The 13,461-nt window shown below is 45.2% G+C and overlaps 1 protein-coding gene and 1 long non-coding RNA gene across 2 annotated transcripts in view; one reads left to right on the forward strand and one right to left on the reverse strand.

Annotated features, from left to right (window-relative positions):
- LOC133123135 (receptor tyrosine-protein kinase erbB-4-like) overlaps window positions 1-7,654 on the forward strand; it is a 403,692-nt gene extending 396,038 nt beyond the window's left edge. Inside the window, exon 27 of the mRNA XM_061233434.1 lies at window positions 897-7,654. Within this exon, the coding sequence (XP_061089418.1) occupies window positions 897-1,567 (671 nt within the window). The 3' untranslated portion in view covers window positions 1,568-7,654. The remainder of the gene's footprint in view (window positions 1-896) is intronic.
- Window positions 4,687-10,314, reverse strand: LOC133123136 (uncharacterized). Its single transcript, XR_009708202.1, has 3 exons — window positions 10,203-10,314; window positions 9,677-9,752; window positions 4,687-4,846 (listed from the first exon to the last, which is right to left on the reverse strand). It is a non-coding gene; the product is annotated as an uncharacterized LOC133123136 (long non-coding RNA).
- Between the last annotated feature and the right edge of the window lie 3,147 nt (window positions 10,315-13,461).

Here is a 13,461-nt window from a genome sequence, read left to right on the forward strand (position 1 = left end):
CCCCCCACACACTCCCACCCTCACCCACAGCCCTCGACCTACATAGGGGTGGGCGGCCTGTAGCGTAGTGGTTAAGGTAAATGACTGGGACACGCAAGGTCGGTGGTTCTAATCCCGGTGTAGCCACAATCAGATCCGCACAGCCGTTGGGCCCTTGAGCAAGGCCCTTAACTCTGCATTGCTCCAGGGGAGATTTGTCTCCTGCTTAGTCCCTGCATTGCTCCAGGGGAGGATTGTCTCCTGCTTAGTCCCTGCATTGCTCCAGGGGAGGATTGTCTCCTGCTTAGTCCCTGCATTGCTCCAGGGGAGGATTGTCTCCTGCTTAGTTTAATCAACTGTACGTCGCTCAGGATAAGTGCGTCTGCCAAATGCCTGTAATGTAGGGACGTTATTGGATTATTGATGACAGTTATTTATCTGATTCTTTTATGGAAAATAAATTTGATTAGACCAAGCAAAATCCTTCCCTGGAGCAATAAGGGCCTTCCTCAAGGGCCCAACAGCTACACTGGTCTTATTGCGGTCTACGCAGGGGCTTGAACCACCAACCTTCCAGGTCCCAGTCCTTAGCTACTGGGCTATAGTACATTTGTCCATTTTTTGCCTGGAAAAAATACTGATTTGTACCCAAAGAGAATATTACTGTACTTTCAGAGTAGATTCGGGAAATTTGAAGAACGAAAATGTGCCTCCACTGTCACTTTATTTCTGAGAGTGTACAGACAGGTAGCTCATTTCTCCAGGGCGTCAGTTGAATGCAGACATGTGGTTTTACACCTCCTGTGGCACTGTGTGCTTTCTATTTTAATATTGCCCATTACAGTAAGTAACTCTTTAAGTGTTACGGACTTTAGTGGACCGCTCACCCCTGCGCTGTCCCTCTCCTCTCTCCCCAGCGGACTACCTGAATCCGGTGGAGGAGAATCCGTTCGTCACCCGCAGGAAGAACGGGGACGTGCACGCCCTGGATAACCCCGGGTACCACAGCGCCCCCAACGGGCAGCCCAAGGTGGAGGACGAGTACGTCAACGAGCCGCTGTACCTCAACACCTTCCACAGTGCGGGCGGCGAGAAGGGCCAGGAGTTCCTCAAGAAGAACGGGATCCCCCCGCCCCACGCCGCGGCCGTCACCGCGGCGACGGCCAATCACCTCCCCCGCCCCGCCGCCCAGAGCTCCGCCCACATGCCCCACGCCGGCCAATCGGGACACATCCACACCCAGTCCTCACACCCCGCCCACATGATGGGGCACCCCGTCCTGGCCCTGCACCCGGGCCACGCCCTGCTCCACCCGGGCCACCCCGCCCACACGGGCACCATCCTGGCCGACAAGAAGCCCAAGAAGACCTTCGACAATCCCGAGTACTGGCACCACAGCCTGCCTCCGAAGGCCACGCTGCACAACCCGGAGTACCTGCAGGAGTGCAACGCCAAGTTCTTCTACAAGCAGAACGGCCGGATCAGGCCCGCGGTGGCCGAAAACCCCGAGTACCTGACCGAGTTCTCCCTGAAACCCGGCACGGTGCTGCCCCCCCCGCCCTACCGCCAGCGGAACACTGTGGTGTAGAGGGGAGAGCGCTGGGGTCTGCCCCTGCCCCACCTTTCCCCCCCAAACCCCCCCCCCCGTCCTCCTCTTCTCCTCCCGGTTCCAGTGCCAGTAAAAAAACCTCTGTCTCCTCCAACCTGGAACAACACAGCACCCGAATATCCACCACTGCCATGTTCCCCCTCAAGGGGGTGCAGCGGGGACCTCCAAAGCCCCCCATCACCCTCTCTTCCAGCTCTGAAGGACTTGGCCAAAACCCTACCGCCGATCTTTTCCCCTCGTTCCAAACTCGCCGTGGCGACCGCCGCCCTTCCGGAAACGGATGATTCTCGACAGGGGGGGTCGTCCTTCTCCGACGGAGGCGGCCATCTTGCCCTTCACCAGGCTGGATACTCCCCTCCCCTCCCCTCCCCCTCTTTTCCCTTGAGACAGTGGGCTTTGTGAGTTCAAAGCAATACGGAGGCACGCAGGTGTGTGACGTGACGTGACGTGGCGGGTACTCTTGCGAATACAGGGTTGTGTCGGCAGCGTATGGAACCGCGAGGCGGCTCACGCAGTGACAGAGGACACTGTCATCGCTACGTATTTACGTCCCCGGCCGCGAGACGCCAGAGTGCAGTCTTACAGCTGTAATTCATCGCCAACCGTTTGCCGCTGACAAGTATTAAGGTTACTTTGGCATTGTTCCTCACCAGCATTTCTGTAAAAAAAAAAAAAAAACAGTTTTTTGTGGATCCGTGATCTCGCTCGGTGTTACATACGGAATGTAGAATAATGTGATCCATCCTTCCAACAAAATGGCCTCTTTAGTGACAAGCACTTTGGCAAAGTAAGATGGTTTATGGTACTTTATTTCACATAATGCGTTTGGAGTTCTTTGTAGCGCAGTTAACCGAACGCATTTGCAGTCTCGATTCACTTGTTGCACGCTCTTTGTTGTCGAGCACGCTCCGATGCAGAAGTTCATCTGCTTTCTGTTTTAAAACGAGTCTTCGTGCTAACGTAGCGGCAGTCGCGATGGCATTTGAATTACAGCTTAAGGTAGCAGCTCTGTCATCCCGGGCCCAGGAAACCCACGTTCGTGAGGACACGATCGGTATCGCCGAGAGAAAAGAAGATGTAATTTAACTTTGACACCTCGGCGGACTCGAAGAGACAAATACGGTGTTTCCAGGCACTGTAAGTTTGTTGAAACTGCAAACATCAATGATCTATGGCCGGGGGAAGTGGCAGCGAATGACTTCATGGGTTTCAAAGGAAGAAAACAACCCTGGACCAACAACCGCCGATCGGATCTTTCTAGAACATTCTACAAGCGCCGCTTGACTTCTTTTCCAGACTTGGGTTTCGGATGCGGTGCCGCACAGTACGGCCGACGGGAAGCCATTTCATATTTGTGTATGACGATCACTGTACATACAAGCAATGGACGAAGACGCAGACGGTGGAGGCCATTTGGATGGAACAGCTCATCCTCCTGTGCACTGTATACTGTATAAAAAAAAGACACAAAAATACAAGGAGCCCAGAGCAACTCCTATTGGGCAGAGGGTGTGAAAAAGGGGTGGGGCTCATAGTTTCTTCCCACTTGCTCTCCTCTTTGGACAAAACGCAAGAGTGCAGCAGAGGGATCTGACAGCGCCCTCTGCTGGCCTGTAGCACACTAACGCCACTGTACCCGGATAGGGTCCTCACGCCCGGGTGTCGTAGATAAACCGGATTGAACCGGATTTAACCGGATGAAACCGGTCAGGCTAGCGCCAGAGGGGCTGCAGACAGGCACACACAAGCGTAGGAGAGGACAGGGGAGGCGTTGTGGAAATGCAGGCCTCGACGCTATGAGAAATGAGCCATGATCACTCTTCCTACCCTCCTCCCTCCACAGAGAGGGATTTTCTAACTCAAAAAGGGTGAACAGGAGTCAAAATGGAGTCTGTGGGAGGAGCCGGCGAATAATCTGACAGAGGCGGAAGGTGTAACGTAGGAAACGTGTGGCGCGATTTTCAGACTGTTTTCTTTATACTTTTACACGTGGAGATCCGGGCCGAAGACAAGCTTGGTCTCACCCACGCCTGGCCTGGTTATGCCCGAGGTGCACAGTGTCCTCTGGCCTTCCCCGGGAGGCTGACTGTAGCGCCAGTCCACAGAGTAAAGCTGTGCAGTGGCATTAAGGGGGGTTCGCTCCATCAAATCGGTTTCAGTAATAAAACACAAAGCTACACCAATAGTGTAGAACTTTTTTAAATAAATATAATTATGTGAAGATACTGTCGAAATGAACCAGATACGAAGAAAATCATCATGTCCGCTGTTGGCCGGCACCATTTGTCTTTTTGAGAACACTGCCAGACGCTAAGCTTGCTGCTGTTCGGGGATGCTTCCATTTGACATCACTAATTTGGGGCTTTTTTTATTTTACCTTATAGAGCATAACCCTCTGGGGCAGCCACATAATCTTATTGTACTTTTACTTAAGGGACAGTTTGATTTGTGATTCATTTCAATAGTATTTAATCACTCTGCTTGTGGGAAAGCGTATTTTCCATATCACAGATGTTTTTACTGAAAAAAAGGTTTGTAATTTATTTGTTTTTATGTGATGAAGCACTTTAATCACATTGGAAGTGAAGAAATTATGACCAAGGTCATTAATATTTGTGGTGGAAAAAAAAAAAAAAAAAACATTTGTAAAACTGTGTATTGGAAAGTTCAGGGAACTTGAACCTATGGTTATTTGAAATATACCAAACATGGATGTTAATTTTAATTCTTTATGAAGAAAAAGAGGATTGGTCAAATTTAAATTTCAACAAAATATTGTTTCCCTGCTGGGTGTAGAATCGAAGGCTGAGAGCCATCATCCTGGGTTCATCACTCTTACAGATGTTCTGGTCTCGTTTCTGCGCGTAACAATACATCTACCCACAATGCACCAGTTCAAATGGAATTAGTGAAATGCACTTCCCTTGCCAGAAGGAGGTATGAATATAGTGTATATCTTGTAGATCTACCATACCTTTACAAAATGAACAAAAAGAATGATTCTGACAGTACCAGTAGATAGTTTCCCATTTATGTGATTAATATTATTATTATTATTATTATTATTATTATTATTATTACTACATCTAGTACCACTGTTCACCCAGATGTTTTCAAATGCTGGCAATGCTAATCTCCAGGTCTTTCAGTCAAGGTGTGTTGTCCGTGGGGAATCCTCATTGACCACAATGTCCCTTTACTGTTGTCCCTCTCCGAGAGCTTCTGGAACATTCTTCTATTCTATGATGGCGGATCATTCTGTAAAATTTGAAACCATTTGACAAATCAGCGTCTTCCCAAAGGGCCAGTATCACAACCCCTCCTCAGTGCAGCAGACAGGCCTTCTAACGCTTAGGTGCGAATGTAGAGGGATGTCATTCAGTGCCCCATCTCGAGCTGAGGGAAACTGTTCTGTCCCGTTACTGATTCCTCTCTAGCGCGCAAATATGGGCCCATCTAAGGGTTATTCAACTGAAGCTTCACTAGAAGAAAGTCAATGAATTGCCATTTCACCACACTGGCTGCTCCAAACAGTCATGGAGATTCTCTTCTCAGTCGGCATGGAAACTGGAGTTTGTGTTTTGTTTCGTTTTTTATACGTATGTAGCATACACTGTTACTGAGGTTGAGTTGGCGAAACTTTTATTTAAACGAAACAAGCAGCTAACTGAGGAACAACTCGATCAATATCCAGCATTGTAGCGTTGTAGAGAAAGGGGTGAAAGTGGCGTGTGTCTTCAATAAAACGGGCTCCCCTGTATTTTGAAAATATTCATCCGCAAGGAACTTCCTCCAGATATTAGTGTGTTTATTACGATCCGCTCTTTCGTTCTGGTACATCCACTCAAATGAACTGTAAACGTAAACATCGGTGGATGCGATGGGGGAGATTTCATACGAACTATAACTATTTATATCCAGGCATATTTAGAGTGGATTCAACAGAAATGCTGAACTTTTAAGGATATATATACACTCTATTAGGACCACTTTATTAGGTGTTGTGCATTCAGAGATGCTCTTCTGCATACCACTATTGTAACGTGTAGTTATTTTACAGTCGTTTACTGTCAGCTTGAACCATTCTGGCCCTTCTCCTCTGAGCACGTTCATTAAGAAAGCATTTTCACCCACAGAACTGCTGCTCACTGGATTGTTTTTATTCGTTTTTTGCACCATCCTCTATAAACTCCAGAGACTGTTGTGCATGAAATTTGCAGGAGATCAGCAATTTCTGGGATACTCAAATCACCCTGTCTGGCACCAACAATCATACCACGGTCAAAGTCACATAAATCACATTTCTTTCCCTTTCAGATGTTTGGTCTGAACAACAACTGAACCTCTTGACCACATCTGCTTGCTTTTATGCATTGCATTGCTGCCAGATACTAGACATTAGCATTAACAAGCTGGTGTCCAGGTCTACCTAATAAAGTGGTCACTGAGTGGATTATGTTTTCCTCACTTTCCGTATTGATTTGTAATAATGATAAATGGTTTTTTTTTTTGCGATAGGCTGAGAATATAAAGCCTTGCTTTCTGTTTTAATAGAGCTTCCTGGATTGGTTCACCAGCTGAGTGTACTCTCTCACCAGGGTTCACTGTTTAGTGTCAATGTTGATGTTTGATGTATCGCCAGACAGAACCTATTTGCTTGTTTTGCTTATTCTTGTCATTCTTTCACTGACATCAGTGACATTATATTCCCCCATCCACCATGTCTTCTGTAGTTTGGTAATATCCAAAGCTGGATAATAGTCATGATTTACCAATGATTAAGAAGCAAACTGGTGGAAAATTAAGACAGCTCTCTAGTGACTGAGGAACAAATCAAATGTTTGTATGTAATGCAAATTACTTTTTTTTTTTTCTCTCCATAACTCGTTGAGCCTATAGCACACTGAATAAGCTTTGTTGCAGCCCATTAGTGTAGTTCCTCCTTTGGTGGGGTAACAGAAACAATACAGGCCATAACAGCCAATAAGAACATTCTGTAGAGAACTTCAGCAACAAGCAAGCGGTAATGATGGGTAAGCTTCCGAAGGCCCTTATTGGTCAGCATTGTCTCAGAACAAATATGATTGGTCCACGTTATCATTGATGCTATAGCTCCACCCACTTTGGAATAAACTCCTTCTCCCAGTACTAGAAGCTGGTTATGAGCAAGCTATCAGTCTACTTTGAGAACTATTGTTTTTATTTTCAGGGATAAAGACATGGGTTTGTGCTGAGGGGCATTTTCATCATTCATTTGTACACAAATTAGAAATTACGTTCGTCATTTTGTTTTTATACTTTATGCAATTCTTTCAAATGGCACAATTTCCTTGTCGTTATTTTATTGTTCATAAAACTTAACTGCCTCTTCTTATGCTGAAAACATCTCTTACATCACAATTGCCAGAAATATTGTACACTAAATTTTGTTTACAGCTTTTTACAAGATTTTAATATCACACTGACATATTTGGAGGAAGTGTTTGTTTTTATTACACAGTTGTATGGACTGGTTGTTCCTCAAGATTTACTACTGTATGTTAACCAAGAAAATGTGAATAGTATTTTTATAGAGTGCTGATGAATCGGCCGGGTGCATTTGTAAATAAGGGGAACGTCAATTTTGGATTTTCTTCTCTTTTTTTTTCTGTTCATTTTTTTTTTTCAGCACCACAAAAAATTGGGTTTATTTGAACGTAATTGTCTGTTAGTGATCTGATTTTTACTGTATATATCTGTAATTTGGATTGTGAACTTTGTTTTTTGAGTAGCTCGTGATTTCTCCCTCTTTTTCCTCGTGACTGTATTTAGCACAAATGGGTGGACTTTGTGTTTGGTACCTCCACACGCTCCCTCGTGATAGAGCTGCTTTAGCTGTGGGTCATCTCCCCCCCCTCCGAGCTTCCCCTCTCTCCTCCTCTCCTCTCCTCTCTCTCTCCTCCTTTCCTCCTCCTCTCCTCTCTCCTTTTTATCTTTTGTACAGACTCCAGCCATAGGAACTGAGGCACAGTTGCAATACTCATGATCATTGTACCCAGTCTGTAAGCACCAACAACACCCTCTGCACACACACAACAACACCCTCTGCACACACAGGCACATGATATGCACACACACACACACACACACACAGGCACATGATATGCACACGCAAACACACACACACACACACCGGTTCTTTCTGTTGTTCCACCACACAGCTGTTTTTTTCCCCCACTGTATTTACATCTCACTTCACTATATTTCTCTTTGCTTGGTCCAGTTGGACTATGTGGTCTCTGCCACGGATGTTGGCCTGGCCAATATCTACTGTATAGACAGCCAGCTACCAGTGTTGCCAACCTCAGCCCAAGCGAACAGAACTGAAGAAGTCTCCAACAGACAGTCACGTCTGGCCTGTGCCCGGAGCAACGGGAACTTCCCCTAATTGAACAGACCGCATAAAAAAGTTGTGTATTTTAGTTAAATAAATGTGTATCATTCAGGTAATTAAGATAACCTACGGATCCTCGTTGTTTCTTCACATCTTTTTCGTTTACTATTCTATTCTCATTTGTTCATTCTTACCTTTCAGAAAATATCTGTGTCAGGTGCTGAGGCAAGATAAATTGGCTGATTAATTCATCAGGTGATAGATAAGTTGATCAATCGATTGAAAGAATTTACAGCTTTTAGGTATCCTGCTGAAAAAAAACAGCTTAAGTTTTGAAACAGCTGGGTTTTCAGAGCAGCTCCCAGCTTGACATGGTTTAGCTGGTTGACCAGCTCATACCCAGCTAGACCAAACTGAAATGTCAAGCTGGCATAACTGGATTTCACCGCAGAGTTAACTCTGTTAAACAGCGTGCACTGCACTTTTTGACGACCCTGTGGAGATTCGCCACACACAGCAATGGGGGTGAAACGATTCAGGTCTCCGGTTGGGGTGATTTCGCACCCCCTCCACGCCCCCTCTCCGCTCCTCTCCTCGTTGGCAGCACTGGCCCGGGCTCTCTGTCTCACCGAAGGTTTTCCCCTCCTATGGCTCCCGCATTTAAATACTGCTCCGCGTTTTTGTTACATGAATCTGTCAAAAGTATATTTTTAATTTAATATAAATAAAGATCAATACAATATTTAAAAAAATCTGCCCTCTGAGTTTTTTTTTTGGGGGGGGGGGGGGGGGTGCGTTTGTGTGGTCTCTGGATGGTCAACAGGTGGTACAGGCTCTCGTGTGTAATGGTTACGGAAGACAGGCGTTTTGGTAAAGCCCCGCACACTAAAAAGCAAACGAGACCCATTTCAGCTGCTTGCAGGAACAGGTGAATCAATATCATCCCACGATTGAGCTTTTTTCGCAAAAGGTCAGTGGTATTAAAATGTCGGCTTTAGCTCGCCATCAGAGCCTAGGACCCTCCTACATTCCGGTGTTGTTATAGGAAGACAGAACATTTCGCTGCACATCTATTTGAATGGCACTGCACATTTGCTGCACGGGTAAAAGCAATGACTTTCACTTGGACAGAACACACCCACCAAGGTTTCCCCACAATTCTTTCAGTTTGGAAAAGTTGTCACGCAATGTTACTGAACCCTACTTGTTGAGGTCAGTGACAATTTAACCCTATCCATACAAGGCTAGCAGAGATTACCAAATATGTTTACATTTTACTCCATCTACAGGAGCGCTACGCAACTCCACGTCCCGCGGGCCGCAGTGTGCACTACACCTGCTTTCACTAATCAGCCAATTAATAAAATCAGGTGGTGCAGGAAAACCCCACAGACAGAGCAGCCCACAGGACCTGCAGCGTGGAGTAACTTTCTGGCCAATGAGAGGGCTCATCCTTCAGTGTAGGAAGCAATGAGCCTCTTGGATCCAAAATGATGTAATGTGCGAGTCATGTGCCATATCATCGTTCTTTGCAAAACTATTTTAGAAGCTACTGTATGACAAAATGTTAGTATGCGAAACGGTTTAAAATGGCACGAGCACAAGTTCCATTGATGCCGCCTCACAGTAATGGAACTTCCGGCCACAAATTAAACTTGCTTGACTTTAAAGGGTTGGTGTTGTGCCATTCAGAACATGCATGAATACGGACTCACCTTAAGCATACCTGAGAGCTGACAGGACCGCTGCAATAGACATTGAGTTTCAAAACCTGCTGCTACCAAACCTCCCCTGCAGATTGAACGAGATTAAAAACAAACTAAGGTACGTTGAGCACTTGACATTTCTGCATTCGCTTAACACATCGCAGAAACAAAATAAAAATGCCACACTGATTAATGTCATTTGGCTGCATTAAGATATTGGCAAATTCTTTGAATTGAATTCCCCTGCTAAAAGTTTAGGAGACTCAAGTCACATCAATTCAAAGTCAGTGAATCTGCATATGGGTCTTGACTCAAAGGCCAACTAGTTCTGACAGACAACTTTGAACTACCAAGCAATTCTGAAGGCCCAGCACCCATACAAATGGGGTTTCAGTAGAAAAATTCCTAACAGCAATACTCAAGGACATCTAGATTCTTTACTAGGAAGTGAAAGACTAACCAATACATTTTCCATAAGTGCTTTATTTCTATACACACTTTTATTATTATTATTTTTTATTTAAACATTTCACACCTTCATTTCCATCCGAGATGATTGAATATATGCAACAGCCAGCGCCAGGGTGGCAAGAAGCAAAACAAACACAGCGACTCCCAGGAGACCAAAACCAAGAGACTGCGGCTCTGGAAACAAGAAAGAGAAAGTTAACACACAGCAGACTGCCACCATGACGGCCAGCAGAACAGCGCTCACCTTCACTTTGCCGCCTCTGGACTGCGGCTGAGGGCTCTGTATTGGTCACCATCCCTGCCTTACTGATCACTGATCCTGTGCCAAGACAAAGCCCAACACACTAAGCCATACTCCAAGCTGCACACTAAGGCCAATACTTGCCATGCTGAAAGACGGGAGGTCACTGCAGTGGATCTCTCATCTAGACTTCAAATACCGTGGCACTCAGATCGTTTCAGCGGGTTAATTAGGTAAAGAGAAGTCCACGTGATGACTACACCTACACAAGCAGGTTCACCTTGTTCTACATGAGGGTGTATGGCTGCATCAGTTCAGTTCACGGGAGTACAATTAACCTGGAGTATCAGCATCCTGATTGCAGCAGCAACTAGTTAGTATATTGCCTTGTACACACTCCAGTTGGCTTTGGAGACTTAATCAAACTGCCACATTTCTGCTACACGACTCCTTATCCAACATTCGCCATCCGTTAGAACAGGGGTGTCAAACTCCAGTCCTGGAGGGCCACAGTGTCTATAGGTGTTTGTGGTTTCCTTTCAGTCAGCAGCCAGTTAAGGCCTTGAGAACAAGGTGCGTGCCTTTAAATTGTATCTGCCGTGCTGAAGGACACCAAAAACCAGCACTAGGGGGCGCAACTCTGATCCTGAAGGGCCGGTCTGTGTGTTGATTTTCTGCTATAACCAAGTACCTTGGATTTAGTCTTCTGACATCTCGACAAGCTATGCTGCTTCACTCATGCAGTTGAGCCACCTGATTTCACTAATTAGCTCATTATCTGAACCAAGCAGGTTAAATAATGAGTGAAATCAGGTGGCGTAGCGCACGGTAGGAGCGAATGCCCGCAGACACTGCGGCCCGCAGGATGAGGAGTTGAGCAGCACTGATGTACAGTAAGATCATAAACGCAGGGGGAAGCTCCAGGCCTCAGAAACAAAGCAGCTGATTTCACTAATGAGTTCTACACTCTCAGGAATGGAGTGAAGGCGCAGGTACACTTTTGTTCTTCAAGGATCTAATTTCTCAAATGTGCCCTGAAAGTACAGTAATGTTCTCCTTGTGTACTAATGAGTACGTTTGCCAAGCAAAAAAAAGGTACAGATTAATTATATATATTGCTGGCTAGAGGTACAATTTCATGTACTATTAACTATTGGGTACCACCCCAGTGACAAGCATTTGTACATTTTTTCATACCTTGATTTCTGAGTGTACCTTGTGGCTGAAGAATTGTACTAATTCATAAATCCAGGTGATAGGAGCAAAATACTGGGGAGGATTTTTACTTTCTGAACCTGGATTTTCCACCTCTGATGGGAATGAAAGTCAGTTAATGTAGGTATTTGGTTAACTAATTAGAAGTTAGTCTTGTGGCTTACTAATGCATAAATATCATGTAACAAATCGTTAGTTGTTAACAAATGCCTTAACAAATAAAAAGTAAATTGAACCCTTAATTAACGTATCTGCCCATCATTAATTAATGTTAACAATTGCATTACTTAATGCCAATTCACGGAAGCGTATTGTAAAGTGCGACAATTTTACTTATTCCATCTGCTCTTTTTTTCCCAATTTATCAGTACCTCGCCCTCTGTTTCCTCCTCTGTGCTGCTCAGCTGGCTAAATCCTCATTATGCCGATGCATGCGGCGTGTTTATGATTGAATGGACTCTGCAGAGCCGTCTAAGCCGCGAAAGGCTTTCCCCCAAAGAGTTTTCATTAAGGGCTACGCATCGCATTTCCCGGACCGGGATTTCCTGGGCGGCAGTCACGCACTTCTCCGCATTGCCTCTGTCAGCGTTTCGAGATACAGACAGGTAACCTTATTGCCCTATCTCCACGGTAATCTGCCTCGCTGAATAGGATCGCGGAAACGACTGGAAACGCAGCAAACGTACACGGGCGGAACGGCGCGGTGTAATTTCATATGCGCTATTTCCCACGTCTGTTACTGTTAAGCACTCTATTTTTGCAACATTCACGACAACAAAGGATCACGGGAGTGTGAAATCAGAGGCAGCGTTCTCATAACGTGGCGCTGACATCGAATCCCTTTTCATGAAGCAATTTCAGATACGATTTCTGACATTTGCCTTTTTCTTAGTGCAAAAGACACCTCCACAAAGTTATCTGCAACTTATAGCTTAAAGATCGACTGTGTAAAGACAGACCTGATTTAGGCCAGTGCTTTGAAAAGTTCAAAATAGAGCAGCATTAAAACATAAAACTTTTACTTTTTGGACAGTTTCAATCAACTTATTTATCTGTAACTTTAACACAAAAACATGTAAGCCTCAACTAAAATATTGCTTTTCTGGGGGTGACATTGGCTCAAGAGGTACGAGCAGTTGTCTGGTGGGCGGGAGGTTGTCAGGTCAGTTCCCCGCCCTGGGTGTGTCAAAGTGTCCCTGAACGAGGCACCGACAGTGATCCCCAATTGCTCCCCACGAGCTGGTTCATGCATGCTTGGCCATAGGTGTGTGTGTGTGTGTGTGTGTGTGTGTGTGTGTGTGTGTGTGTGTGTGTGTGTGTGAAGGAGAAGCATCTATTGTAAAGCGATTTGGATAAAAGCCCTATATATATCACTGAGTGGTGCTTGGCAGAAAATTCCTTATTTACATTACAGCGGTACATCCCCAGAATCCTGGGTCGTCTTTGTGTTCCTGCAACACTGAGGTTATCCACATCAATGGGTGACTGGTGAGAGACTCTGAGCTCATGCAATTCAATTACGTACTGAAATGCAAACATTGCATGAAGGATGTGAGCTAAAATGAACTCAATTTCGTTTTTTTCCTCAAATTCTTTGTTGCTGCGACTATATCCTCGTGGAATTCTGGAGTGTGCATGCTGGTTTGTGGGTCCATAGGCCGTATATACCACGTGCGTTTTTGCCATTGTTAACATGAGCATTTATGGGATTCTTTGTAGCTTATGAAGATGTTATATATAAAACTCTTATGAAGGGCCATTCAGTGTTATCAATTGTTCTAATACAACAAAAGAGACTTCATTTTAAAAATGGGAATAGAAAAAAAGATTGGAAAGTGATATGTTAAAAAGGTTCTGCAAAGATTGT

This window comes from Conger conger, chromosome 3, assembly GCF_963514075.1.
Source record: "Conger conger chromosome 3, fConCon1.1, whole genome shotgun sequence".
Classification (NCBI taxonomy): Eukaryota; Metazoa; Chordata; class Actinopteri; order Anguilliformes; family Congridae; genus Conger; species Conger conger.